The sequence below is a fragment of the Ochotona princeps genome, chromosome 24 (genome assembly GCF_030435755.1).
Source record: "Ochotona princeps isolate mOchPri1 chromosome 24, mOchPri1.hap1, whole genome shotgun sequence".
In the NCBI taxonomy this organism is placed as follows: domain Eukaryota; kingdom Metazoa; phylum Chordata; class Mammalia; order Lagomorpha; family Ochotonidae; genus Ochotona; species Ochotona princeps.
In genome coordinates, this window is record NC_080855.1 from 6678770 (window position 1) to 6705452 (window position 26683).

The 26683-nt window shown below is 60.4% G+C and overlaps 1 protein-coding gene across 1 annotated transcript; it reads right to left on the bottom strand.

Moving 5' to 3' along the window:
* On the bottom strand, positions 1-26519 carry LOC101532820 (kinesin-like protein KIF19). The gene is made up of 20 exons (XM_058681038.1): positions 26493-26519; positions 25816-25896; positions 23513-23623; positions 23024-23111; positions 22583-22719; positions 22257-22382; positions 21460-21654; positions 19998-20150; positions 19647-19769; positions 18040-18175; positions 16776-16953; positions 15321-15495; positions 13110-13308; positions 9865-9986; positions 7442-7560; positions 5346-5451; positions 4526-4888; positions 1532-1655; positions 367-474; positions 1-101 (listed from the first exon to the last, which is right to left on the bottom strand). The coding sequence occupies exons 1-20, from the start codon at positions 26517-26519 to the stop codon at positions 1-3; spliced, it is 2772 nt and encodes a 923-aa protein (XP_058537021.1).
* Between the last annotated feature and the right edge of the window lie 164 nt (positions 26520-26683).

Genomic DNA, 26683 nt, shown 5'->3' on the forward strand with positions numbered 1-26683 from the left:
CTACTTCAGTCTTCTTGCTGTCTTGGCACTGCCACCCTGGGGCCTTCGGGGGTTGCTGGGGGGCAGTGGGCTGTGGTGCTGGCCCATGCTGTCGGTGGACCCTGCAGAGATGGGGAGATAAGTCAGTCAGCCCATGGGCCTGGAGATGTACGGCAGCCGGGCCTCGTGGGATCGGGGCTTCCACAGCCCGGGGTCCCTTTGCCTCCTGCCCTGCCACACCAGGGCCACTGCCTTGGCCCTGTGGGACTGTCCCACAGAGTCTCTGGTGTGCAGGGGCTGCCGTCTGTCCTGAATTGGCCCATGGGGCCTGCACAAAAATCCCAGAGGCTGAGGGCAGCACAGGGAGAGGAAGAGTCGGCCACTGACCTCGGATGTCCCTGGGCAGCAGGGGCACCCTGCTTGAGCCTGGGCTGCTCCGCCACACGGCGCTGGGGAAGGTGAAGCTGACCTCAGGCACGTGTGGTGTGTGGTCATCTGCGGGAGAGAGGCCAGCACAGGGGCGTGGTTAGCCGCAGGGACCATGCAGCGCACCGGGCAAGGCTCTGTTCCTTGGGCCAAGCCCAGTGAGGCTGGGCGAGCCTTATGGCCCTAGGAACACACAACCAGGACAAGGAGAGTGAGAAAAGCTTTTGAAAACATAAAAGGACAAAAAGCATTTTAAGTGGGTTGGTTGGTTTGTTGAATGTTTCAAGTTTTTAAAAACTGGGCCTGGACCTGGCACAGTGCTTGGTGATTAAATCCTTGTCTTGCACATGCCGGGGCCCCATAGAGGTGCCATTTCACGTCCGTCTCATTCCGCTTCCCATCTGGCTCCTTGCCCATATCCTGGGAAAGCAGTAGGGGTTGGGTGAGAGCCTGAGAAACCAGAGGACGCTCCTGGCTTCGGACTGGCTCAGCTCCAACCGTTGCAGCCACTGGGGGAGTGAACCAGCAGGCAGTACATCTTTCTGTCTCTCCTTTACCCTGTAAAATCTACCTTTCCAATTAAAAAAGAAAAAAGGTCCGGCACCCGTCACAGGCTGGTCACCTGACGGCTGGTGGCACTGAGAGCAGCTGCCTGGACGCTCCCGAGGCCACAAGGCAGGACAGGCCCTGCCTATGGCGTCCTCGGTCCTGGAGCCTCAACCAGCCCCAGAGTGGTGCCTCAGACCCACGGAGACACAAGACCTGGAAGGACTCGGGGAGCCGAGAGCAGAGCCAGCCCGGGCCAGATCCCAGTTCTGCCACGCCCAGCAGGGTGGTCTGGAGCCCTTTCCTTGGCCCCCAGGACTGCCAGGAGCAGGCGATGGCGCCTAAGGTGCCGAGTGCACTCACAGCAGGCGCTGGGAGGAGCTGAGGCCAGAGCGCAGGCCGAGGGCTCAGCCCCATGCTGAGGCCTCACTCACACGTCTGGTTTTTCTGTTTTTTTTTTTTTTTTTCCTGATCCATAGCGCACAAAAGTGACAACCAGAAGCCACCTTGATTCACCCAGCCACGGAGGGCTGGGCACAGAGACCCAGAACAAAGCAGCCACCGCCCGCCCCATCTCTACCTGCATGGAGGCTGTGGCTGGGCTTCATCCTGGAGACCACAGTGACAGGAGGAAGAAAGCTCCTTCCGGGCGATCGGGTGGGCACGGCAGAGGGCCGGCCCTCCCCCTGCTGCTCCACGGCCGCCTTCAGGGGGAACCAGAGAGCAGGGCAGGGTGGCAGGATCACGGCTGAGTGTCAGCCCCACGTGTGAGCCATCAGTGACTGAACAGACACTATCTTCTGGCCACATGTTCCCTCCACCCCATGGGACGGTGCAGCCTGCAGGTGCTTTGGCTGAGTTTCACATTTACTGGGGGACCGAGTGAGACGCTGTCCTCCCCCGCCTGAGCCGTGCACAGGGGCAAACAACCGTTCCCTGCCTGCTGCCTGCCATGTCAGCCTCCAGCTACATGTGGCTCTGGGACCCTGGCTTACCAACCTCCTGGGCGGCCAGCACCACAGCTTGGGGCTCCACGGCCTGCTCGACCAAGGGAAACAATGCCTTGCAATAGAGGTCTCTACATGCACATGTACACGTTATATATTGTGCGAGTGCTGCGTGCACACACACGCACACGCCATACACATACTACACGCACACACGCACACGCCATACACATACTGCATGCACACACGCACATGCCATACACATACTACACGCACACACCATACACATACTACGCACACACGCACACACCATACACATACTACATACACACACGCCATACACATACTACACGCACACACGCACACGCCATACACATACTGCATGCACACACACGCACACGCCATACACATACTACATGCACACACGCACACGCCATACACATACTACATGCACACACGCACACGCCATACACATACTACATGCACACACTACACGCACGCGCCATACACATACTACACACACACGCACACGCCATACACATACTGCATGCACACACACGCACACGCCATACACATGCTACATGCACACACCATACACATACTACACGCACACACGCACACGCCATACACACACTACACGCACACACGCACACACCATACACATACTACGCACACACCATACACATACTACATACACACACGCCATACACATACTACATACACACACGCCATGCACATACTACATGCACACACCATACACATACTACATACACACACCATACACATACTACACGCACATGCCATACACATACTACATACACACGCCATACACACACTACACGCACACACGCACACGCCATACACATACTACATGCACACACACGCACAATGACACTCCAAGTCGGTTGAATTCAGGGCCTGGTGCTGTGGATGGTGAGTATAAAACATCTTGAAACCTACACATAGGAGGGGTCTTCAAAGAGTTCATGAGAAACTGCATTTTATGCAAAGGTAATCTATGGTTTTCAAAATGTTTTGCTCCAAAATATACTTGTCATCTCTTGCTGCTTATTAAAAACAAAACAAAACAAACAAACAAAACACAGACAGGCAGACAGACATCTCCCATTGGCTGGTTCACTCCCCAAAATATAACAACTGCCAAGGTTGGCCCAGGCCCATCAGTCCCGGCCGCCCCGTGGGTGGCGGGAGCCGAGGCACGTGGGTCATCACTGCTGCCTCCTGAGCTACGCCTGAGCAGGGAGCTGCACTCAGAAGCAGACCCAAGGCCTGACCCCCACACTCTGATACCAGATGTGTATGTCACCAGGAGTGTCCTCCCCGGCACCTGTTGTGTTCCCTTTTCCATGACCTTCCAGAAACCCACGTCTCCACCTGCGGGCTCTTTCACACCAGCTTTGCTTCTGGACACCGCACCTGCCTCTAGTTATCCTGAACAGAGGAACTCCGGGGCTGAGCCAGGGCACCTTGTGTCTGGGCACCTTGTGTCTGGACACCGCACCTGCCTCTAGTTACCCTGAACAGAGGAACTCCGGGGCTGAGCCAGGGCACTTGCACTTGGGGTGCCACGGGACCAGGGTCTGGCCAGCAGAGGCAGCAGGAGGCCGCCCAGCCCTGGCCACTAGTTCACCTGGCAGCCTGCCCTCCTCACCCTCCAGGTGGCTTCACCAAGTGGACAAGGACAGAGACCTGCAGGACAGCGGCCATTTCCCCAGGGCTGGTGCCGCCCCGCCCCGTGCTGGGCCCCTCACTCCACCACTTGCGCTGTGACACACTGGGCCCTGTTTTTTCTGCTGTCCATGGGTCAGCATGCTCTGTGTCCCAGGAAAGTAACTGAAAATGAACAACACTCTTCTCCAAGCCGGCGGGGGAGACAGTCACACAGGGACCCCTGTGACACACTGTGTCTACGATTGTGGGACACCCGGACAAGGTGGCTGGCGCCTCACTGCTCTGTGTCCGCACTCTACCTGAGTGACATGTTTCAGCACCCAGCAGCATTTCCTGGAATTTAAAATGTAAATACTGCGTAGGTACATCAAGTAGGCCACGATGGTAAGCTCCCTGCTACAGCACCTGGGGAAGTCGGAGACGGCCTGAGTGCTGGGCCCCCAGTGCCCACACAGAGAACCACACGGAGCCCTTGACTCCAGGCTTTGGTCTGACCCAAACATCAAGAGATCTTTTATCTGAACCAACAGATAAAAGATCTCTTTCTCTCTCTCTGGAATTATTTTTTCAAATAAAGAAAAATCTTTAAAAAAAAAACCAAAAACAGATTCCATGGGGTCAGCACTGTGGTGCAGCATTCTAACCGACTTGCAGTGCCAGCATCCCATGTGGGTGCCGGTTTTAGTCCTAACTGCTCCGCTTCCAATTTGGCTCCCTGCGTATGTGCTGGGAAGGTAGTGGAGGACAGCCCAAAGCCTTGGGTCCCTGCACCAAGTGGAAGAAGCTGCTGGCTTCTGGCTTCAGACAGGCTCAGCTCAGGCTACAGCCATTTGAGGAGTGAACCAGAGCAGCAGCAGGAGGAAGGAGGGCCTGTCGCTGTTTCCGGTAAGTTGAGGCCCTCCCGCATCCACGGGGCCCAGCCGGCTTCCACTCACCAGCTGCGTGCTCCAGGGGAGGCAGGCTGACTGCTTCCTCCTGTCCGTCTCCCTGGAGGGCTCCCTGCATGGGCTGGCTCGGGGTCGCCTCCCAGGGGCAGGGCTGAGACCCGGGCTGGTGCTAGGCTTCTGGTCCCTGGGCTCTGGGGCTGCCTCCTCCAGGAGGTGGCGGGAGGAACGGCCACTGCCGCCCTCCTGGGTCTGCGCCTTGGAGCGCCGGCTGGCCGCGAGGAGGGCGATGCCTTTGGTGCCCGCAGCCATCTCCTGGAGGGCCTGAGCACTGAGGGCAGAGGCGCTCAGCTCCGGGCCGGCCGCCGGCTGCAGCGTGCAGACCAAGTTCTTCCTGTTCAGGAAGGCCGGCCTCTGCAGGGAAGGTCAGAGGCTCCATGAGTACCGCTCCAGGGGAAGAGCCATGACAAGGACAGGGACAAGGAAGGGTGTGTGATGGCCAGTGACCTCGCGGCACTTCCAGGAGAGCGGTGGGCCTGAAACCACCTAGAGGCGGGGGAAAGGACACCGAGGTCTGGGAAGTGAGGGTGGGAGCAGGAACAGGAGGGCACAGCCCTTGGCACACCAGGAGCTGGGGGACCCCGGCAAGGGTCCCCCGATTGCGCCAACTGTGGGATTTTAGCCTCTGGAAGCCAGGAAGGGCAGCATTTGCTGACCACGTCTCCACAGCACCACGGTGAGGGCTGCCCCCGACCCAGTGGCTTCCCTCCCACTATCCCTATTCCTGACCTAACAGTGGGCTGCGCCAGGATGACCCGACTGGGAAGGGACGCGCCTGCAGGGGCCCAGGCCCTGGTCAGGCACCCTTTACCTCGAGTGCCGGAGGTGTGAGCAGGGAGGGCAGGGGCAGGAGGGAATCCTGCCTGCCCAGCCTCTTCGACGGTGTTGCTTTCCGTGAGCCAGGGCCTGCGCTGTGGCTGCGGGAAAGACACGGAGGTGTCAGAGGGCCAGCTGCCAGGTCTGAGTCCCAAGTCACAGCCAGGGGAGCCACAGCAGGGGTCTCTGGTGGACTGTGCCCTCACGTCAGGTCAGGTGGTGACCTCAACATGCTTGTGTGTGTTTTAAAGCCAAGCTAGGCCTGTCCACCCATCAACACACAGCCCTGCCAGCCAGCCATGGGTTTCAGCAGGTGCAACTCCGCCCAGCCACACCCAGTCTGAAAGGCCTCTGGCCTTGGAGAGCAGAAGGCATAGCAGGGCTGGGACACAAGGATGTGCATGGCTCTGTGTCGGTTCCTGCAGAACCCCGGGCCTGCTCTGAGCCACAAGGCCTCTGTCACACTCAGGAGGCGCTGCCACTGGCTGCAGGGTGGGTGTCCAACAAGCTCGGGTCAGGAAGGGAAGAGGCCTCTGACAGGGTTCAGTGACATGACTGACCATGCGCATGTCATGAAAACACCACTGCAGAGGTGGGGGGTCAACTGGAGCCACCGGGTTGGCCAGGCCAGCCACAGCTTGGAGGGCCCTTTGCCCTCTGACACCCCCTAGGGATCACTGTTGCAGCAAGCGTTCTGACAGAGACAGAAGCGCGCCATCTCCTGGTGGCAGCTAGGAGGAAGCCGGGCTAGCTTGCTGGACCCACCAGCGGCCTGCGGCTGGAGCACCTGGTTCATGAAGTGAAGCTGACACCAGCCTGTTTATTCAACTCACACAGCTGCAGGCTCACAGACAGGCACAATGGCAGCTCGGGGAGGGGAGGCCCAGGTCAGAGAGCACCGGGGCCTGTGTTTACCTGCAGAGCTCACCACAAATGCACAAGGTCAGGCGTGCACACCTTGCACACACACGACATGGACATACAGTGTGTGCTCACATGCAGCATACACACATACACGCCTGCACTCTGGGTAGCTCTGGGCATTTTTGTTTCCCCAGCCCCAGGACTAGACCTGGGCACCACGCAGCATCCACACTGTGACTGTACCCAACTGCAAAGTCATCTGGGTCAAAGCCAGAGAAACCTCACTGCAGAGGGGCCCTGAGACCATGTGAGCGGGCGCTGCTAACCTTGCTGGGAATCGAAGCCACACTGGGGCTGGCGTCATGTGCAGCCTGAGAGGCCAAGATGCCAGTGTTCCGCACTGGAGTGTTCATCCAGTCCTGGCTTCTTTCTTGTGGCATGATGATCATGATTACAGGATCTTCGGGTCTCCCACATGGGCTCAGGGGCTCAACACTTGGGCCGTTTTCCACTGCTTTCCCAATGCGGAGCTGGATTAGACCACTTCCAACCCACCTCCCTGCTAAGGTGCCTGGGAGGAGCAGGTGTCAGCACGGGTGTCTGGGCCCTGCCACCGTGGGGGGAGATCCGGATGGCACCCCGGGTGTCTGGGCCCTGCCACCGTAGGGGAGATCCGGATGGCACCCCGGGTGTCTGGGCCCTGCCACCGTGGGGGGAGATCCGGATGGCACCCTGGGTGTCTGGGCCCTGCCACCGTGGGGGAGATCCGGATGGCACCCCGGGTGTCTGGGCCCTGCCACCGTAGGGGAGATCCGGATGGCACCCCGGGTGTCTGGCCCCTGCCACCATGGGGGAGATCCGGATGGCACCCCGGGCTGTGATGTTGGCTCTGGCAAAGCCCCAGATGTTGTGAGCGGTGGATGGGAGAGATCTCTCTCTCTCTCCACTTTCTCCAACACTCTGTCTTTCAAATAAATTAATTCATTTTAACAAATTCTGAACCAAAGACACGCAGAGAACACAAAGGGTGCCCTAGCCTCTGCCTCCGCACCAGCCACAGCGGGAGTCTCCCGGGCTGTGTCCATGGCATAGAAAGCAGCATGTGAGGAGGGCAGCCCACTGCCCGAGGGGGTAGAAGCTCTGCCAGCTGGCTGGTCAAGACGGGCACCTCAGCCCTGCCCATCCCAGTGGAGCCCTGGTGGGGAGACTTGGCAACACTCTCCTTACCTCTCCAACAGCTCTTGGGGTAGCTCAGACCGGGCAGCCCACGGGAGGTCCTCCAGGTCAGTGGGCTGCTCCCGGGCAGCTTCTCCCAGCGGGGGAGATACACCAACCACAGAGCCATCCTGGGAATGGACAAAGGGACTAAGTGAGGCCGCCAGGCAGGTGTCCTCCCTGCCATCCTGGAACACGGAGCCATCGCTCCAGGCCACAGCTTGGAAGGAAATGCAACAGGGCAGCTGGCAAGTTGGCCTCCGTTCCATGCAGAGAGGGGCTCTGCTGCACAGGACACCAGGGACCAGGGACACAGCCTCGACCTTAGACAGTTGGTGGGTGGTCAGAACTGTCAGAACCCCTGCCGCCGGCCATGGATCTGTATTCAGCACTGATGAGAAATGGCCTCCCAAGTCACACGGGGATGTGGGGCGACCTTGCACACAGCCCTGTGGGGGAAGGCAGACTACATGGGCCCCGGGCTGTGTGACTCCAGCTCTGTGACATTCTGGTGCAGGCAGTGGGAAGTGAGGGGGTCCCCAAGGACAGGGGAGGGGGCATTGAGGAACTGAAAGGCGGTGAACCCCCTGGAGACACGGTCATGAAGGGAGTGCATGAACACCTGCTTCTGCATAGGCTGGGTGTGAGCCGGAGGGAGCCGGGTCAGTGTGCAGCCCAGCCAGGAGGCATGACGGGCAGCCCAGGATTCGGCTGAGATGGTGGCTGACAAGGTCCCACCTGCGGAACGCAGCCCCTCCCCAGCCAAGAGTGACGTATGGGTTCACCTAGGTCGAAAGAAACCTACAGCACTCCAGAGTCATATAAGGCACACTCCTTTGCCCTCAAACCTCACCTCTGCAGCCTCCTGATAAAATGACACCTCACGTTCTCAGGATGCGACGCCCCTGGCCCGCTGTCTGTACCAGACCAGTGAAGCTTGCCTGGAGCACTCCCAGTAAAGCTTGCTGTAACTGAATTCTATCCTGCGTGGATTTGTGGTTCTGAACATGAATTCGAGTGTTACAGTCAGTACTGGAGCCAGGGCCACTGGTGTGGCCACTGGGTAACCTGCACCATACACTGTGTTGCTGGTCACCTAACCTGCTGTAAAACTGATAGCCTGCATGTGTGTGCGTGTGTGTGTGCGTGTGTGTGAGAGAGAGAGAGAGAGAGAGAGCACGAGCGAGCACCAAGTCTACATCTGGGAAGAGCGGCAAGAACACACCAAATAATACAAGCAGATACATGAGAACATGAACTCTGGGCAAATGAGCCTGAAGTCCCAGGAAAGCTGGCCCTGAAAATTTTGACAGGACCCTAATACTGTAGCCCTAAGTCTGCAGGGGCTTCAGGGTTCCCATTGCCCTCACATCCCCCACAGCCCCCACAGGCCCAACCACCCTCACAGCCAACAGCCCACACAACCACATGGCTCTCAAAGCCCCCATAGCTCTCACGCCTCACGGCCCTCAGAGATCCTGCAGTCCTCATAGCCCCCTCAGCCCCCACAGTCCTCACAGCCCCTCAGCCCCCACAGTCCTCACAGCCCCCTCAGCCCCCACAGTCCTCACAGCCCCTCAGCCCCCACAGTCCTCACAGCCCCCACACCCCTCTCAGCCCCTACACCCCTCATAGCCCCCACAACTCCTACACCCCTCATAGCCCCCCTCAACCCTCACACCCCTCACAGCCCCCTCAGCCTCCACAGCTGCCACAGCCCCTATAGTCCTCACAGCCCCTCAGTCCTCACGACCCTCACAGGGTCCACAGCTCCAGCGAGCACACACCCCGTGCACTCCTGCACTCGGCTGTCAGCTTTGCTGTGCGGTTACAGCCCGACCCTTAACCCGCACACTGTCTAGCAGTGCTCCTCGCCAGACCTGGCCGAGGCTTCAGGCTTGTCCCGTTCCCCTCAGGAGCACAGAACGTGGCACCTCGGCTGAGAAGACTGAGGCGACAGTGGCTTCATGTTGCATGACACACGCGGAAGCCGCTTCACAGTCTTCCTGTTGTGAAACCCCAACCGGATGGCAGCCCTAAGGAAAACCCCAACTCTTCGAGTATCTTAAGGAGTCTGTTAAGGACGGTGCCCTGGGCTGTCAAGGTACCGGAGCCTGCACTCGGAAGCACTGGTTTCCTTCTATCTCCTTCACATCCTGCCTCCAGGGCCAGGCTGCTGGCTGCCACAGGTGTGAGCCAGGGCCTAGTCTGTGGAACCACACCCAGATCCCAGACAGGCACCAGGGTGGGGCTTGCCTTGTCCACTGATTAACGGAACCCTAGTCTGAGGCCCAGCCCGTCCTGCAGCCCAGCACTCCTCCTCTGACATGCTCAGCTTTGCGATGGCCTTCACAGGGCCCAGTGTAGAGCGCAGCCCAGTGGGGTTGCTGCCAGGCCGCGCACGGTGGCCCGGGAAGCTGGCAGGGTGGACTCACCCGGAGGGAGCTGGCCATCTCCGAGTGCAGCAGCAGCAGGCGGTCCAGGGCGCCCTCGCCCAGCTCCTGCGAGAACAGGCAGTACCGCCTGTCCAGGTGCTCAGGCACTGGGATGCCGTGGTCTGCAGGGCCAGGAAACAAAGGTTAGCACAACCATGGAGCACAACGCCCACCTGCCCAGAACCAGGCCCAACACCTGTCGCTGGCCTGACAGAGTCACTGCTGTGGGGGTCTGAGGCAGCCCTCCGGCCAGCGGGGACAGGGGCTTCTCTGTGCTCCGTGTGATGTGCAGTGGCAGCGCGATGCCTGTCACAGTTCTGAAAGTGTCAAGTGCAAGTTATAGCGAGGCATGTGCTCCAAAGAACAGAGAACAGGTGCCCAGGAAGACTGGCCTGGACACTCCTCGGGGTGCTTTCCATCAGAGCCAAGGCATGGAATGACCCTGTGGCCCAGAAGGGGTGGCCTCCCGGGCCTTTGGGGGCCAGGTGTGGCACCAGCGCGAGGCACCAATGCTCACGCGTGGGGACATGAGCAAGATGTTGGCCAGTTGGAATAAGGTCTGCCCGGTGGTGTTACATCAGCATGCTCAGTGCTCCACACTCTTCAGGGCATTCCAAAATATGCCAGGGAGAGGCAGCAGGAGGCACCAAAGGGGCAGGAGTTCAATGTTGGTGGAAAACGAAATTAAAAAATAATCTTATTTGGGAGCAAAAAAAATTGAGATCCATAAATAGATTTTTTAAGATTCATTTTTTTTGGGCTTGGCAGCGTGGCCTGGTGGCTAAGGTCCTCGCCTTGATCCCATGTGGCCACTGGTTCTGATCCCGGCAGCTCCATTTCCTCTCTGTCTCTCCTCCTCTCAGTGTATCTGACTTTGTAATAAAAATAAAATAAATTAAAAAAAAATTCATTTTTTTAAAAGACTTATTTTTTTTATTGTAAAGTCATATATACAGAGAGGAGGACAGACAGAGAAAAAGATCTTCCATCTGCTGGTTCACTCCCCAAGTGGCTGCAATGACCAGAGCTGAGCTGATCCAAAGCCAGGAGCCAGGAGCTTTTTCCGGGTCTCCCATGTGGTACAGGGTCCCAAGGCTTTGGGCCGTCCTCGACTGCTTTCCCAGGCCACAGGCAGAGAAGTGGACGGGAAGTGGAGCAGCTGAGACACGAACCCAAATGGGATGGCGGTGGTTGCAAGGTGAGGATTTAGCCATTAGGCTACTGTGCTGAGCGTTTTAGAAAGACTTATTTTTCCATGAACTTTCAGCAAATACCTCAAAAAGTCAAAGTGAGCAATATTACTACTACTGGAAGAAGTCTTTGTACTAGTGTTGCACCTCTTGTGTAAATCTCAAATTATGTGAAAATAAAACAATCAGAGACAGTACGGAACAGGAGCTCTAAGAATGGACAGAAGGGGCGTGGGTGCTTGGCCGAGAGTTACGATGCCCCTGTTCTGTGCCACAAGAATCTGGGTTCGAGTCCCGGCCCTGGCTCCTGAGCCCAGCTTCCTGCTGAGGCAGACCCTGGGCGTGGCAGTGACGGCTCAGGGGCTAGGTTCCTCCTACCCACATGGGAGACCCTGGCCATTGCAGGCATGTGGCTAGGAGGTCTCTCCAGTGCTTCCTCTGTCTCTTCACCTCAAATTAAAATATGAAAATATACACATTTAACGGAGGGAGGGACCAGCATTGTGGCATAGCAGGTAGAACCTCAGCCTGTGACACCATGTGGGCGCTGGCTTGAGTCTTGGGGGCGCCACCTGACCTGGGAAGCAGAAGGTGGCCTGAGCACCCGGGCCCTGCCACACTTGCAGGAGACCCAGGGTGCTGCTGCCTCTTGTCTGGCTCAGCTCAGCCCTGCTTGCGGTGGCCATCTGGGGAGTAAGCCAATGGATGGAAGATTTCTCTCTCTGTCTCCAACCCTTCCTCTGGAACTCTTTCAAATAAATAAACCGGGCCTGGCGGCGTGGCCTAGCGGCTAGAGTCCTCGCCTTGAATGTGCCAGAATCCCATATGGGCACCGGTTCTAATCCCGGCAGCTCCACTTCCCATCCAGCTCCCTGCTTGTGGCCTGGGAAAGCAGTTGAGGACGGCCCAAATCCTTGGGCCGCGTGGGAGACCCGGAAGAGGTTCCTGGTTCCCAGCTTCGGATCGCCGCAGCACCGGCCATAGCGGCTCACTTGGGGAGTGAATCATCGGACGGAAGATATTCCTCTCTGTCTCTCCTCTCTGTATATCTGACTTTGTAATAAAAATAAATAAATCTTAAAAAAAAACAAATAAATAAACCTATTAAGAAATATACACAGGGGGAGGGGCTGTGCTTTGCCATGGTTTGACAGGCTAATCCTCTACCTGTAAGTACCAACATCCCATATGGGCATCGGTTCGTGTCCCAGCTGCTCCACTTCCCATCCAGCTCCCTGCTGTGGCCTGGGAAAGCAGTCGAGGACGGCCCAAAGCCTTGGGACCCTGCACCACATGGGAGACCCGGAAAAAGCTCCTGGCTCCTGGCTTTGGATCAGCTCAGCTCTGGCTGTTGCAGCCACTTGGGGAGTGAACCAGCAGATGGAAGATCTTTCTCCCTGTCTCTCCTGTCTGGAAATCTGCTTTCCCAACAACAAATAAATAAATAAACAAACAAACCTTAAAAAAAAAAAGACCAGAAGCTTGGCGTATCAAGTTAATCCTCTGCCTGTGACAGTAGTGCCCCGCACAGGCACCATCCGGGGCCCGGCTGTTGTGCTTCCAATACTCCCTGCGAATGCGCCTGAGAAAGCAGCGGAGCACAGCTCAAGGCCTCGGGCCTCCTGGCTTCACATCGGCTCAGCTCCCTCCGGCCACTGTGGCCACTTGTGGGGGTGAACCTGCACACGGGAGATCTTTCTCTCTGTAGTTCCTTCTCTTTCTGTAACTCTGTCTTTCAAACAAACAAATATTTTTAAAAATAAATACAGAATGGAAAGGGAAGGAAGAGGTGAGACTGCCTGCCCAGGGAGGGCCACCCCGCACTGCAGGGCACAAAGCAATCTCCATGGTTGCTAGGGACCAGGGAGGCTTCACTGCACTCAGATGACAGCTCCAAGGGAGTGTGTGTGGCATGCCCATGCCCCGACGTGGTACAGCATTCCCTGGAGGACATGAGGGGCGAGGGGGATGGGCCCTGGAGTCCGTACCAGCCCAGCCACCCTGGACTGTCGGGCCTTTCCCACCCACACGTGCAGCGCCCTCGCCAGGCCTCACCCTGCAGGAGTCGCCGCTGCCCCTCCACGAGCTGCTGGCAGAGGCGCCGGTGCTGGTGGTAGCGCTGGAGGAGGAGGTCCTTCTGGCACAGCAGTCGCAGCACCTCGCGCTGGTCCTCGCTGGTGACGCACTGCGGCAGCAGCTGTTCCATCTGCGAGGCCTTCTGCTTGGCCTGGGCCAGCCGCTGCTCCAGCTCTGCCTGCCGGAGACACGAGGGCGGGGGAAGGTGCTGGGGCTCTGCGTGCTGGCCCCCAGCTCTCAGGGGAGCAATGTGGGCTGCCGTTGCCTGGGCTCATCGCTCTCTGGGCCAGGGGCGCTTCCTGACGTGGGACCTGCCCTCTGGGTCAGCCAATCCCTAGACAACCTGTGGGCAGGTGCTTCACCTACGGCTCACAGCGCAGTCACTCCTGCACTAGCCAACGTCCACCTGCCCTAATCACCTGAGAGCCCCTAGGCCCAGAGGCTCTGAGATTCTGCACAGAGCCAACCCTGAGCCTGCCCCCCCTCCCAGCCTAGGACACCACGTGTTGCCCTTGCTCCTCTGTCCCGGCTGGCCCTGGCACCCGGCCATGTGGCCTGTGTGATGAGCTCTGGCCCTCCCCTGGCCATCCCTGCAGTGGCGATCATCTCCTGTCCACACAACCACATACCCTCACCTCTGCCTGGACACAGTGCTGTCACAGACACATCACCAAGACTCACCCCACACATGCCCATGTGTGAGCCACAGGAAGCCTTCTCCCCCAGGGAAGGGGGGCACCCCAGCACATCACAGACCTGCCCATGCCAGAGGGCCTGGCTCCCTCGGGCACACAGCATTTGGAGCGTGGAGGACTACACCTGCTACTCTGTGAGGGCAGCCTTAGCCAGGAGAACTGCCTGCTGCTCACTGCACCTGCCAGGCAGGGCCCCGCGGAAGCCTCCGGTGACACAGATCCACGCACACACACACATGTACAGACATCAGCCACAGCTGCCCTGTGACACAGCCTGCCAGGTGAACAGCTGGGGTGGCCACAAGAGACGGCGTAACTCCAGCTGCCCCCAGACACACTACAGCTGCCACGGTCAGGGACCCGGCCTTGGGCCACCAGGCAGATGTACTCTGGCCACCTTCTTGCCTGCGGCTCAGAGGGCACCACCTAGCCTCCTCACAAGGGCCAGCCTGCCTCCTTCAGGACACTGTCGTCTGGACGTCCAGCTGTCCCCAAGGATCCCTTTGCTGTGACCACTCTGAGCTGCCTCAATCCCCAGCCTCTGAGTGTGCCCTGAGCTGAATATGGGACACACTGACCTGCTCCCAGTAATACTGGCTAATTAGTTCACAAACACACTCATCCTTTGCATTCTCCATAGCAGCAAACTTCAAAAACTTTGCAGATGGAAACAGAAGATCATATTGTATGTTGGTGCCAAACCCCCTGGGGGCCCCAGGCTTTTCCCATCAGGCACTTATGGCTCGTGCTCAGCACCTGAGGGTCACACTTTCTTGCCGGAGCCCATTCCTGCTTCCTGGTAAAGGTCAGAGGAGACCTGACTTGTAATTTGGAAGAGAAACCACTTGGCCTCACATGGCAGGGGGCACACACAAGCGAGCTTGGGAGTCTCTTGCTTGGCTGGCTTCTAAGCAGTCTGCTGCCTGCTTCCACACCCTCACGCTCACAGACGCGCCCACCTGCATGTGAGCAGCAGGCGAGGTGAGCGCCCAGAGGCCCTGGCATCATCCTACGATGAAGTAAAGACATCGGACAGGAAGCTGCTCTATGAACGATGCCCTCCTCCAGAGAGGAAGGGGAGGGCCGACAGGAGTGGACAGAACCAAGTGCTGACTGCACACAGCAAGCATGTCCCCCGGGGAACCAGGCTCTCACGGACACTGGAGGCTCTGCCACCCAAACCCTGCCCACAGAGGGCAAGGCAAGCGGGGCGTTTTCCGTGGAACCTACACAGCCACTTGCGTTCCTCATTCCAGCCACTGACCCTTGTGGGCCCTGGTGCCACCAGAGCCTCAGGGAGGAGGCCCGAGCCTGGGTCTGGGCCCAGGTCAGTTCTTAGTCTTTGGGGGATTCTGGTCCATTCACCTCATCTCCCCAAACCCCGTGCCCCGCAGGGTCATATCTACCTTACTCCCCAGGACAAGCTGACACCTGCCAAAAGCCCATGCAGTGGCCAACCAGGGCAAGTGGCTCCTGGACCTCCCGCCGTGACTACCTTGAGGGCTGCCGTCTTCCGCTGCTCCGCCAGCAGCAGGTTGACCTCCTCCCTGGCCAGGGCCACTTCATGTGGCTCTGTGGACTCGCCACCGTCCCCATCCATGGGCTCCTCATCCTTCTCGGGCTCCTGGTGTCCTCTGTGTGCACGGAGGTGGGTCCTGTCCCGCTCCCAGCTGCAGTCATGGCACACGGGGGTGGATGTGAGCAGTAGCCTGGCCAGCAGCCCTCTCGGCCACAGCTGCACTCACCAGTACGCAAGTCAAGCACAGCAGGGCTGGTGGTGTGACTGCACACCAGGGGTACACTCCCCAGCCTGCTCAGCCTCCAGCCTCAGATCTGCCCGTGGCCGGGTTAACCCTGGCCTCCTGTGTCAGGTCCCTCTGTGTTTTGGTCTCGTAAGCCGTGAGCCTTGAATCACTGCGTCCGTGTGCTCACTGCAGGGCCCTGCAAGCATAAACTGCAACAGCCCAAGCTGTGTGCCAGGCCCACAGAGAACCTAAGCGGCAAGGAGAAGCTCCAAGCAGACAGGGTAGCAGAGGTGGCTGAGGGAGCCAGGCCATCTGCATGGAGGCAGACATGTCTGTTTCTACCTAGAATTTCTCTGACAAGAGTCTCGCACTGTGAGCACATTTTTTGTTTGTTTGTTTGTTTTTAAGAAAGGAGCTGGGGCTGGTGTTATGGCATAGTATGTTAAGCCTCTGTCTGCAGTTCCAACATCCCAGACAAGCACCGGTTCTAGACCTGGCTGTTCCACTTCCCGTTAGCTCCCTGCTAATGCACCTGGGAAAGCAGCAGAGGCGGCCCAAGTGCCTGGGCCCTGCACCCATGTGGGAGACCAGAAGAAGCTCCTGGCTTCAGCCTGCCTTAGTCCTGGTCATTGCAGCCACTTGGGGAAAGAACCAGCGGATAAAAGCTCTCTTATTCTTTCTCTGTCTCTCCTCTCCTCTCTGTAACTCTGCCTTTCCAGTAAGTAAAACACAATTTATAAAGAAAAAGGAAGCAGGGAGAGGCAGGTAATGGCAAAGGAGAAGAAAAGGGCTTCGGGGAGCACCGGGCAGCAGGTGGCTGTGGGCCCAGCTGGCCCCGAATGACAGCAGCACCCCTGCAGCTGGCAAACAGCACGGCCAGGCCTACAGGCAGCCCTGTGAGGTGGGGCACAGGCGGGTTGCAGAGTGCAGAGGGCCCAGGAGCTGCACACCTCCTCAGAGCCTCACCACCTTCTTCCACGAGGGTGCTGCTCTGCACCCTCGCCTCGGCTGCCTCACAGCTGCAGCCTAGAGAGAGGCCACAGGGATGCGGTCACGTCTCCCACCTGGCCCCGCTCAGCCATTGCAACAGAACGGCAGGGAGGAGCAGGCAAGCCTTGGCTAGAGCCCTGAAGGCAGCAGAGCAAGGCTGGACCACAGCGGACAGTGGCACCCTGGGGACCTCCCCTGCCCTGCCGGGCACTCACTCAGCAAGGGTCAGCAGGTGGCGAGACATGTCCATGTGCAGCTCAGTGCTGGCATTCTCCAGCTCCACCAAGCTGCTCCGCATCTCCTTCTGCTCCCTGAAGGCCCCGACGAGCTGAGCCCGGATCCTGCTCATCTGCAGCCGGCCGTCCTCCTCCGCGTCCGGGGAGACGAGCAGCACTGCGGGGGGCAGGAGCGCCGGCTGTGCTGGGAGCAGTGCCCCCTCAGCCGGGCCCGAGTCCCAGGCCCGCCCAGCAAGACGGGATCATGGGGTCAGTGGCTGGAGTAGCTCACTACACACGTGACGGGGGGTGGTGGCTGCCTGGCTGGATGAGGGAGTGGATGAGAGGGTGTGTGGATGGTGGGTTCAGGGAAGAACAGACAGAGGGGAGGATGGGATGAAGGGGAGGGGGGTGGGAGGATGAGGAGGTGGAGGTCAGAGTGAACGTGTGTGTTAGAAAAGATCTGAACCGTCTCTGCCTGGTTTGGGCTCAAGTTAACAGGACTTGCGTCTTACAAATCCAAAGAAGGGTGAGTGGGCTAGCCACGCGGGGCAGAAGGCACATCCTTGCTGGAGTACAGCTGGTGCCTGCTCTGCTAGCACAGTGGCTTCCCTTGTGTAGCTCTGCCCACACAATCAGGTGGCACTGTGTGACGTGCGCAGCGGCCTGCCCTGCTCCATGCAGCAATCACCGCTGCCCTTGGGCTCCCCATGAGAAGTCCGCCTTATGGCTGCCTGGAGTCGGTGACACCCACTCCTCCCCACAGGTGGCTTCATGCTGGATGTGCACAGCTCGTCCAGTCTGTCCCCCTTGACTCCAAGGGCAGGGTCTTGAGCCTGCGATGTCAAGTGTGCTGGGCTGGTGAAGAAACTGCAGCTCACCCAGGGCCAGGATCGCTGTAGTCACTACCCCAAGGGGACCCTGAATACCCCAAAACACACTCAAGAGCACCCCTCTCCTGAGACCCTGCCACCGTCCCGCACACACTCAGTGCCAGGGCCAGCAGAGACCCAACTGCTAAGGCCATCATGGCATGCAAACCTGCTGACCACTGGCCCCACAGAAATCCAAGCTTCCGGTTACCGCTGGGTCAGCCACACCTCCCACCCATGCAAACCAGGCTATCACCAACCACAGCCCTTCCTCCCTGCAAACACCCACTATCCTCGAGTGGCTACACGCACCCGAGGCTTCAGACGCACCGGAAGGAGACAGAGACGCCAGGAAGGACGGTGTGCAGAGAGCACCGGCCCACCTGGACTACCCTGCATGTCCTGGGCAGCAGGCTCGCTCTTCTTCTCGAGCCTGGACTTGAGGTGCTCGATCTCCCTGCGCAGGCGCGAGATGACGTCTGTGTACTGCGCGATGCGGTAGGATACGTTCATCAGGTTGCGCTTGACCTGGCAGAGCGGCGGGCGGGTGGGAGACACGGCCGGCACACACGTCAGCAGAACATAAACCATTTCTGCAGTGGAAACCCAAGGCTATTGTATGCAGCCTGCAACAGCGGGGTGCCCAGGACAGACACGGTGGGCTCACAGCTGGCAGGGCCCAGGGCCTCTCAGGAGGCTGGACAGACACGGTGGGCTCACAGCTGGCAGGGCCCAGGGCCTCTCAGGAGGCTGGACAGACACGGTGGGCTCACAGCTGGCAGGGCCCAGGGCCTCTCAGGAGGCTGGACAGACACGGTGGGCTCACAGCTGGCAGGGCCCAGGGCCTCTCAGGAGGCTGGACAGACACGGTGGGCTCACAGCTGGCAGGGCCCAGGGCCTCTCAGGAGGCTGGACAGACACGGTGGGCTCACAGCTCGCAGGGCCCAGGGCCTCTCAGGAGGCTGGACAGACACGGTGGGCTCACAGCTGGCAGGGCCCAGGGCCTCTCAGGAGGCTGGACAGACACGGTGGGCTCACAGCTCGCAGGGCACAGGGCCTCTCAGGAGGCTGGACAGACACGGTGGGCTCACAGCTGGCAGGGCACAGGGCCTCTCAGGAGGCTGGCCACACACCACCAGGAACCCCCTCAGCACCCCAGAAACATGCACCTTGAGCTGGCTGAACCGGTAACTTGGCGCCATGGCCGCTCTCCCACTGCTGTCTCGCCTGTGCTCCTGTGTCTTCCTTGGGACAGCTGTGCACGTCTGTGTGCGGGTGGCCTCCGTGTGCCCACGCCAGTTCTGTGTGATCACACGCTGAAAGCCTGCCCTTCACTGGGAAGCCCCGAGCACACTTTTCTGTCCTAACAGCTGGCACCCAGCTCAGAGTACCCGAAGTGCTGCTCCCACATGCTGTCAAGTCACTTGGTCTAGGACTAAGCAGCGGCCGTGTTGCCAGGTCCCCACTCACCTCAGACGCAAGTGCAGTGGCACTGATAGACCAGCATGACTGGGTGGTCTGGCCCCAACGCCAGCTGCCAGTGTCACTACTTGCCAGTGTCACTAAGGACCCTGGAACGACATCACCTTAAATCCATTGCCAGGTGGCCCCACTGGGGAGGAAGGGAGAAGGGAGGAAAGGAGGGAGGACCAAAGACAGGTGGGGATGGGAGGGATCTGGCCAAAGGGCAAGAAAGGAGGTGGGGAGGGTTCTCCCACGGTGCGTCCAAGGGCACGTGGCACTGCCCCCTGAACCCCAGCACCTGGGGCCACCCCTGCAACCACAGGAGGCCAGAGCTGGTGCCAGGACACAGGAGGGGGCACCTGGAGAGCTGTGTGTCCCCAGCTGGCAGGGCAGAGCAGAAGGCAGACCCATGCCTCACCTCGGGGTACACGCTCAGCAGTCACCCCACAAGCCCCCCCAGTGAGCCAGCAAGGCAGTAAGTGTACGAAGGAGCCAGCCAATGAATGAGCAGCCAAGGCGGGAGCGGGCACCTCACCCTGGTCTTGATGTTCTTGGCCCTGCTGGCGTAGAGTAGCGTGGTCCGTGACTCCTCAAAGCAGGTGCTGGCCGGGCTGATGTGGGCAATCATTACTGTACGGCTGTTCCCTCCCAGGGCATCCTGCTCGGGGAGCCGCCGGGCTGCAGGCTGGGAGCTGCGCGGCCTCTGCCCCGCCCCGAAGGCACCCGAACCTCGGCCCTCAGGATGAAGGTCCCCCCAAGGGACCACAGGTAGCCTGGGCAAGCCAGTGAGCTTGTCATGTGGGTGTGCGAGCAGGGAGGGGAGTCAGCCGTGGCTGTGGGAGGACCCGGGGCCCCTGGCGGGTCCTGGGGCAGGCAGCGTGCTCACCTTCAGCAGGCGCGTGAGCTTGCTGTCTCGGAAATTCACAAACTGCGTGCGGCCGCCGCTCTTCTCGCTGAGCGCATTGATGCAGTTGCCCAGTGCCAGCAGCGAGCGGTTGATATGTGCACCCTCCTTCATCCTCATGCCGCGGTTCTGGGTCTGCGGGGCCAGAGTCACTGCTGGGGGTCACTCAGAGCTCTCCCCTTAGACTCACGTAGGCCCTGCCATGCTGGGGACACCTGTGAGCCCCCCACTGAGGCTGGGGGGCCGTCAGCTGGAAATGTCCTTCTAGAACACAAACCAAGAGCAGGCTGCACGCCCAGAGGTGTGTCTCCCACCCCTGAGATCCTGCAGGTCCTGCTGGCACCCAGGCCTGCTCAGGGACCCGGTACATCTCGCTCTTCTCCTCCCTCCTGCTCGCTGCCCACCAGTCATGAGCTGATGTCAATCCCCGACCAAGTCCTCGCAGTGAGGGCAGCCATGTCACCGCAGTAGGCTATGAGTCCCTGGGGGATGACCACACCCTAATCCTGGGCAGGTCCTACTCCGGGAGCCAGCAGGCAAGGCTGACACTTTAGCACTGCTGGCGTGGCCAGGCCATGGGTGGCTGCACATGCTGCGTGCCCGGGCCGTGGGGCCATGGGCTTCCTTGACCAGGGATTGTTGATGTCAAAATGACACTTGTGAGCGCCAAGCAGGCACTGAGGACAGCCCAGCCAGGCCATTGCATATGCCCAAGGTCAAGGCCCAGAGCTAGGCAGCAGCCTCCCTTGCCATAGCTGGAGGGATGAAGGCCTCGGGCCTGGACACTTGTCCAGTGCCCAGGAGAGGCAGAGTTCCACACTGCCCCCAAGGACAGGCCTTCAGCAGAAGGAAGATACAGTTTGGCTCCATTCAAGGTGTAAACCGCATGACACACAGCAGAGAAAGGCGTGGCCACAGCTGCTCTGCCATTGACGGCTCTCCAGGCAACTGCCGGTCACTGCGTCCCAGGGGGTGGGGGCACACTTGGGCATGATGCTGCCCGCCATACACTGTGACCGTGAGTGCCTTGTGTGCTGCGGGGGGTTGGGAAATGCTGCATGTTGGCACTGCTGCTCTCCTGACACTGCCAGGCTGGGTCCCTATGGCCAAGGAATGCCCCAGGGAGCCCAGTGCCCACAGCCCTCATCGGAGTCAACCAGCACAGGGCAGAGGAGCCAGGGGCCCAAGGAAGGGGGTGCCTGCAGCGTGGGCACCAGCTCCCTGGACTCACACAGCCTTGGCACACCTGATGCCCAAAGCTCACACCTCCTGTGCCCCTCATGGTCTCACGGGCACTCCAAACTCCCCAGGCCCCGCCCCTGTTGCACCCTGTGCACCCACAGCCCAGCTTGCTGGCTTCGCTCCTGGGTCCCTCAGTGGGCACTGAGCGGTGTGCCCAGGACGTCTGGAAGGGATGGGGTGCAGGGCACCAAGGGCCAGGCACCTGGGCTGCCCGCTCCGAGCCCGCCAGGTCCACCATGAAGAGCCTCCCGATGCGCACTTCCTCGGCCAGGTCCACGCCACGGCTGCGCTGATGCACAGTGACCTGCAGCACGGCGTGGGAACGTGACGACGTGCTGTTGGTGGCCGTGGACTCCTGCATGCGCTGCCGGTTGCCCTTGGTGAGGAGCTGCATGATCTGAGGACAGAGCGCCAGTGCAGCCCTGGACCACGGGTGACCCGGACGGCCTGACCAGGCCCCTCCTCCTGCCAGCTCCGTGAGGAGCAGGCAGCGGGCCAGAGCCCACCAGCCGTGCAGCTGACGAGGCCCTGGGGGGCACCCATTCAGTGTGCCAGACTCTGACCACCCAGCAGGTACAGAGAGCGGGCTGACAGCCGCTGGTAAGGCCAGCCAAGCCCACCAGAGAAGCCAGCGAGGGCCTGAGCCAGCACCACAAGGCACACGGCCAGGGAGAGCCAAGGGTGCAGGAGTCAGGATGGACTCCGGGGGGCCACAAGGAGACAGGCAATACATTTCAGCAGACAGGGGAGGTCGGGGCAGCTGCAAAAGCATTTACAACCTGTTCATTCAAGGGACAATAATCAGGATCAGGGATGGCTAATGAAGTTCAGAGCTGAGCCACCTCAGGGTTGACGGGGATTCTGGCCTGCTCCGGGAGGCGGAGGGAAACAGACTCGGTGCAGGTGCTCCGCCGCCCTCAGGAGCTGGAGGCCGCACCTCCGGCCCTGCTTGGCACGCTCCAGCAGGCAGCGCTGGGAACTGTGCTGTGTGCTCCTCACCTCCTGGGCGTTGGAGGTGGAGACCTCCCTGACACCTGCGACCTGGATGCTGCCCTTGGCGTCTTCCCTCAGGTCCAGACACCCTGAAGATGGGTTCAGCAGGTCCCGAATCACCTCGTTATAGATCTGGAAAGGTGCGGAACAAAGTCACCCTGGAGTGAAGGAATGTGTCCAGTCCCCAGCAGCCTCAGGCCTGAGAGTGAGGCTCCCCACCTGGCTTGCCAGCATGGGGCGCAGTGACACACGTGCCGCCCGCAGCTGCACTTGATGGGCACAGGACCACTCAGCCTGCACTCCTGACCCCTGAGCCAAGAAGGAAGGCTCACCTCGAAGTAGGACATGGACACACTGTAGTCCACGCCCTCACGGCTCTCCTCGATGGCCTGGAAGAGGTCGCTGAGGGTCTGCAGGTAGATGCCGGGCTCTGCGTCCATGCCCAGCATGGTGTGGGTCTTCCCTGCGCCTGCGGGGGGAGGAAGACACCTGCCAGGGCCAGGGCCTCTGGAGGTTTCAAGTGGCAGCACAGAGAAACCTGTGTGGGTGGCAGGGGCTGCTCACAGCCCTGGCTTCCCCATGGCAGCCAAGCATTGGCTCGAGTTCACCTCCCGCCGGCATCACTGCCCTGGCAATCCTGTAACCATGGAGACGCCACCTGGGGTGCAGTCAGCCACCTGTCCTCCAGCGCCTACTATAGCAGGTGCCTCAAACTGCTGGAGTTTCACGGCCCCAACCCCGTTCCCACCTGGGGACCTGCCCAGAAACTGTACCTGAGGGACCGTAGGCAAACACAGTTGCGTTGTACCCAGAAATAACACCTTCTATCAGCTGCTGGGTGGTGGCACGGTACACCTCCTCCTATGGATGCATAGGAACACACATGGGCTCCTGGACAGTCTGAGCCGAGTCTGGGAGGGCAGCGTGGAGCACCTGCAGGCCTTTCCCCCGCTCTGGACAGGGAACCCTAGCAGAGTTTGGGCAGTGACTGCCCCTGGTTCCAAGCAGGCCTGCTGGCCGTGCTAAAACTCCTGACTCCCCTCTCCCCTGACGTGTCCCTGTCAGCACTCTGCCTCTAATGAGTGATATTGGCCCCACTCAGAAAGGCACCTGGTGGTCACCGTGGGCCTCGGGGTCCAGGCTGGCACCTGTCACACTCTGTGGGCTGCTTGGCTCTGAGCAAAAACAGGAGTCCATCTGGTCCCAAAGTCTTCCCAAGGCATAACCTGGCCCCACAGGGCTGGGAGGAGGCAGGTGGGTACCTGGGAGGCGTGCTGGTCGAACACGGTGTCGAAGATGAAGGCCCGCTCCCGGGACCGGTGGGCACGCAGTGGGTCCTCAGCGTCCTCACTGGGGTCCATGAGCACCAGCACCTGGGAGTGCAGCCAGGTGGGCAGCGGGCAGAGGGGGGCGGCTCAGAGCCTGCAGTGCCCCAGGCCCAGGGCCGAGAGGGTGTGCAGGCCTCGGGGCTCCGCCTGCCTTTGGAGTCAGTGTCTCCACACCTGCAGCCTAGCACCCACAGGCATATGCCCAGGACAGCAACCCCTTCCCACTCCACACAGGGCGCCAAGCTCCCCCTGCCCAGCTGCTGGCAACCCCTTCCCATTCCGCACAGCATGCCATCCTGCCCCATGCCCAGCTGCTGGCCCCAGGCCACTGGGCACCGCAGGAAGGCCCTGCACTGCCCCCCTCACCCCGCCCACGTGGTTCCTCCGCACCAGGCTGGCCCCAGAACCTGTGATCTCACATCAGGGACTTTAGGGACACGGGTTCAAATGAACCTCCCCAGGGAACTGGTGTGTGGAGGGGGAGGGTCAGGACAGCTCAGAGGAACCAGAGTGGGTGCGGGTGCTGCTGGGTAGAACCAGGACTGCCCACCCTCCCCTGGTTCACGGCTTTGGAAACCGAGGTCCCCAGAGACGAGTGCCTTGCCAGGGCTTCTTGGGCAGCCAATGCAGGGGCAGACCCGGGTTCCCCTGGGCAGCTCCTGGCTCCTGTCCAGCCCTTGCCCCATGACGCAGGTTATCTGCTGCCTCTGACTGCATGAAGCCGGTGTGAAGGATGGGGTGACGGGCACTTCCCCCACACAGCCCTGTGTTCCTGGCTCCCACCGCTCCTACTGGTGGAGGCGGCCTGGTCTCTTCAGCTGTCCTGCAAAATGCAGGTAACAAAGGAACCCACCTGCCTGGCAGCAGTTATGTAAACAAGGGTGTGCCCCTGGTCAGGGTGCTCCCAGCATCCCACATGGGAGCTCCACCTTGGTCCTGGCTGCTCGCTCTGCTCCAGCTCCCCGCCCACACGTCTGACACCAGCAGATGACGGCTCAAGTGCTTTGGACCCTGCCATCCCTCAAGGAGACCCAGATGAAATTCCTGGCTCCTGGCTAGTCTGGACCTGGCCACTGCAGGCATTTGGGAGTGAACCAGCACACTTGAGACACGTGTCAATCCCTCTCAATCTAAAGCAGCAGCATCTGCCACTGGCTTGAGAGTACCCCAGACAGGCACGCTCAGGGGGCAGCAGGAAGCCCCCGGCTGAGGCTGGACCCAGAGGCACGCAGCATGGGAGCTGTGCACAGACACCGCTGGCAGGCAGCGCCTCACCGCCTGCTGACCCAACGCGGCGTCCCTGGGAGCAGCCAGACCCGGACTAGCCTGCTGTGACTCAGGGAGGCTACACCACATGCCAGATGCTGCTCAGGCACAGGGCCGCCCCGACAGGCTGCCAGCAAGGGACAGGGCGTGGGGTCCTTGTGCGGTGACATTCCGCAGTGTCATTTCTGGGGTGAGGTGGTAACACACAGTGGGCATAATGTCGCTGAATTCTTCACTTTACAAATGAACCAGGTGGATGAGAGTCACCTCAACTTCTAGAAACACAAGCTCTGGCGGGTTGCAGAGCCAGCCTTTCACAGCGCGCAGCAGGCCCTGCGCCCCCCGACGCCCCAACGTCAGCGAGGCCCTTAGCCCACATGAGCATGCCTCGGGGTGGGCACACATCCTCCCCGGGAGCCTGTCCTCTCCGCCAACCACACAGGATGCTGATGCTGCGAGGTGGCCCACTGCATGTTTCTGGGGACTGGGAGTTTCCCCTACCCTCACCCTGGGTCCTTGGCCGGGCTCTTCCACTAGCGGGGAGAACTGCTACTCCATACCACTATGCTCTAGCCCAACAAGTCCCCGCATGCCCACATGCGATGAGACAGCTCAGCCTCGGGCAAGGTGCCCATGGCGCACAGCTGTAAGTCACTGTGTGGCTGCGGATCGCCGTCACCTGGGCCCGCTCAGCGACACAGACATGACTTGGAAACGGCCGAGTCCTCTCATTCCACTCCTGCCCAGGGCCTGAGTCCTCCTGACCCCCACCTGACTGCCCACCTGCTGGACCTTGCTCCAAGCTCACTGCCTCGGACCGTCCTTGGCACCCCACTGTGTGATGCCGTACAATTCCTGAGCTGTCTCCCGATCCTGAGTAGGGGGGCTCCGCCATGAAGACAGCCTGGCCAAGGCGCGAGCCAGGTACTTTGTGGCTGCTGTAGTCACATCCTGGGCAACCCCAGCCTCACCTGGTCCCCCAGTTTGTGAGTGATGATGGTGGCACCATCCTGCAGCTCCACGTCACTGAGCGGGCGGATTCGGAGTGCCACCTGCGGGCAGGAGAGGACCCCAGGTCCCCCTTCCTCCAACAGCCCCCCAGTCCCCAACGCTCCTCAGCATGCTCTGTGACAGTGGGGGCCCTTTGGGAAAGCCTCTGCTGATGGCTCCCCTCACCCCAGGGCTGGGGAGACTGAGGCACTGAGGGGCAAAGGACTCAGCACCCGGTCTGCCACACCCCAGGGATGGACCCTGAGCCCCAGCTCTCCACATGGCTGGGTGCCAAGCCCAGTGCTGTAGTGCAGCGGGTCATGCTGCTGACCGAGACGCCAGCAGCCCCCACAGGCGTGAGCTCAGGTCCCAGCTGCTTCCAACCCGACCCCCTGCTAACGGCCTGGCAGAAGCAGCGGGAAAGGCCTTGGCCCCTGGCGTCAGCCTGACCCAGCCATGACTGCTGTGGTCATGCGGCAAGTGAACCAGCAGCTGACCGACCGCGCAGACGAACCCCTAACCTCCGGATCTCCTCCCCTGGTGGACACGGGCCAGGCTATGTGCTGGTGCCTGGGGTGAGGAGGACAATGCTGGGTCCCAGATCTCAGGGGCAGGGCTGGCCCTAGCTGAGGGGTGTGGGGGACCCGAGGGGGCTCACCACCAGCTGCTGGTCCTTGTGTTCCATGCCTTCAAGGCCTGGCCGCGCAGGGGCCGGCCGCCTGGCAGGAGGGCACACAGCAGCTGGGAGTCTCCCTGCTGTCCTGGGGGAGGAGGAGGCAAGGAGACCTGCCTGCCTGCCCCACCCACCCAGTGACGTCAGCTGGGCCCCAGGGGGAGGGGCGGAGCAAG

What these genes read in the sequence shown, in the direction of transcription:
- LOC101532820 (XM_058681038.1), bottom strand. Translation starts at nt 26,519, where the DNA reads ATGGAACACAAGGACCAGCAGCTGGTG. An exon ending in GCAGCGGCGACTCCTGCAGG is followed by an intron (nt 9,987 to 13,109) that starts GTGAGGCCTGGC and finishes CTGGCCCTGCAG; the next exon opens with ACCACGGCATCCCAGTGCCT. An exon ending in CAGCCACAGCCTCCATGCAG is followed by an intron (nt 475 to 1,531) that starts GTAGAGATGGGG and finishes TCTCTCCCGCAG; the next exon opens with ATGACCACACACCACACGTG.